Source organism: Schistosoma mansoni, chromosome 4, assembly GCF_000237925.1.
Source record: "Schistosoma mansoni strain Puerto Rico chromosome 4, complete genome".
NCBI classification, from domain to species: Eukaryota; Metazoa; Platyhelminthes; class Trematoda; order Strigeidida; family Schistosomatidae; genus Schistosoma; species Schistosoma mansoni.
Window position 1 is genome coordinate 18,973,977 of NC_031498.1, and position 2,585 is coordinate 18,976,561.

The 2,585-nt window shown below is 32.8% G+C and overlaps 1 protein-coding gene across 1 annotated transcript in view; it reads right to left on the reverse strand.

The window, feature by feature from the left end:
- The window catches only part of Smp_145150 (hypothetical protein), a gene marked incomplete at its 5' end in the record, with an annotated part of 8,660 nt that overhangs the window by 549 nt on the left and 5,526 nt on the right, over window positions 1-2,585 (reverse strand). The window contains 2 exons of the mRNA XM_018797075.1: window positions 144-231; window positions 1,811-1,959. Of these exons, the coding sequence (XP_018652153.1) occupies window positions 144-231; window positions 1,811-1,959 (237 nt within the window). The remainder of the gene's footprint in view (window positions 1-143; window positions 232-1,810; window positions 1,960-2,585) is intronic.

Sequence of the window (2,585 nt, forward strand, 5' to 3'; positions counted from 1 at the left end):
CAGGACAGGGTGGTATGGAGAATACTGGTGTGCGGCCTATGCTCCTCCTCGAGGGGTAACAGGTGTAAGTAAGTAAGTAAGTAAGTAAGCTATTCTCGAAAAACGTTGATGAATGAATTAATTAAAAAAGAAAACAAACTAACTTCTATGAACATCTCTGGTTCAATGAAATCTTCATCTTCAACTTTTGATTTGATTGAGATAACTGAAGAGTTTAACTTACTATCACTTCTTTAATTTTTTTTTTCAAAAAAAGACATAAAGGGGAAATATGAATCGTTGAATTTATCCAAGAAAATCTTATGAATTCTGATCATATTGCTTTATCTGAATTATTTTTGCAAATTATCTACATAATCAAATGATTAACTTCAAAGATAGAACCGGTAATGGAGACTTGCACATCCTAGATGCTTTAAAAAGTCAACATTCTATACCGTAAATCAGGGTGTGAAATTGGCATGTGTAACATCTCTTCTAGTTTGTGTATTTAAAAAAAATAAGAAGTCAGTTATCATTACCATCTTCCAAATTTTCAAAATGATTATTTGTCAACCATTACCCCTTCCATGTTATTCATTTCTTCTTCATCTCCTGTCAAGTGAATGATTAGCTCTTCTCTTTCTGACGCAGATGCAGACTACTTGGTTGGGGTCCGCACGACTATCGTAACCAATGGTTGGAGACTCTAGGTGACATGGCTCAGAATCGATCACAATGGCGTAGGTGTGTAGACTCTTTATCTTCCCTTAAACCCTAAGATTAAAATTGCTTCATAACTTCCTTCCTATACTATATCCTTATATACAATATATCTTTTATATATTATCACCAGTAATTTAACTACTTCTATGAATCCGGTGTTCATCTTGTTGTGCTCACGAGGTATGGCAACTTGGACCGATGCGTATATATGCCTGGTCCTACGTTGTAGCTGATTGACTGACTGACGTCTGATTCATAAGTTCTTTTTTCTCTCTATTTTTCCTAAACTTTAAATTATTACACAATTGTCTTATGATATTTAGATTCTTTGGACAGTTTTTATGATATAATCTTATTGTATTTTTCTTAAATAGATTAATACCTATATATCAAATCAGAATAAATACCACTGTACAGCTTTAGTAAATGATAATGTCGAAGAGAATATATCATTCATTGAATTTGTTTGATTGATTCTTCAGTGGCACAATAGGTCTCATTCATTACAAGAAGGATATTTTATTTCGTTGATTTTAATTGTCTTATGAACTAGAAAAAAAGATCTGAATAATATAATGCTTCACTTAATATATGTGACATGACAGTATGTTATTATTGTTGAGTCACAATAATGGTCTAGATCCATTATGATTTCAAAGAAGAAAACAAAATGTAGCCTGTTCGTGCAGGTATTTTTCCTTCATCATGCGTTGATTTTTTAATGACTTATAAGCTGCATTAGTTCTTCAAATAATATTGCTTCTTATTAAGGGCTTTTCTTGGAAGACTGGCAGTGTTTGGTCATGTTGAAAGTAAAACATTTTCTGTCAATAGCACTAAACAGTTATTGCTGTATTTTCCGATGAATTCTGATCCAACGGTCTAGAGATGTCTTATATATTGAGGTACTTGTATTTAATCTCCGTGTGTCATGACTGCTCACTACTAAAGAGTCTCAGACTAGGACAAAATAGTTATCCAGTACTTCATAGTTTTCAGTGATTCTGAGACTAAAGTTATTCAGTTACAAAAATCATCATATATAACTGATCTCCACGATCCAATCAATTCATATTAATCATAAATTACCATAAATTTAACTTACATTAAACCACCATTTGATGGATTAGATAACTTCATCCCTGTTTTATTTTGAACATTTTCATGAATATTCTGATGTTTTGCTATTTTAATCAAATCTATCAGTCTTTCTTTATGTGGCCGATCTAACAAATCAATTACTGTCTTCGAAACCTTGATCATAAGTATAAAACAAACATTCAAAATGTTTAACTGATTAGAAAGTTGTAGCTTAGGAACATAACTTCTAATCACTTAAGCCATGGATTTGGAGACCTTTCTCATTTAATAAAACTTAATTGATTTTATTGTTTGAAGTAGTTTTACCTAAAAGGTCAGCGGGATATTAATTCTACTTCATAAATCTGTTATTGATTATTGAGTTGAACTCATAATTTATAGTCGTTTAACATCGATCAGTTCATGATCTCAACTAAAATTCAACAATCTACCCGAAGTTTTTGCTGATGACTTCATCATAGTAATAAGTATAAGATCAATATTGGGGATTGTAGTATTTTCACAATTGGAATCACGAGTCGATCTAAGCTAGATCACCATTGAAAACCTGGAAGCACTGGACATCTGTTTCGTCCTAGTATGGATCTCCTCAGCAGCGCATATTCACATTCCCGCGCGTGGGACTCAAACCCAAGGCCTTTAGCCTAGCGTGCGTATTCCAGTCGAGTTATTGTCTAACCTTAATCAATCCATGATCTTGTTTCTATATTTCCTAAGGTGGTCTTGCTTAGATCGACTATTGATTTCAGCTGTGAAAACATGAGTTCATTATGTTTCAG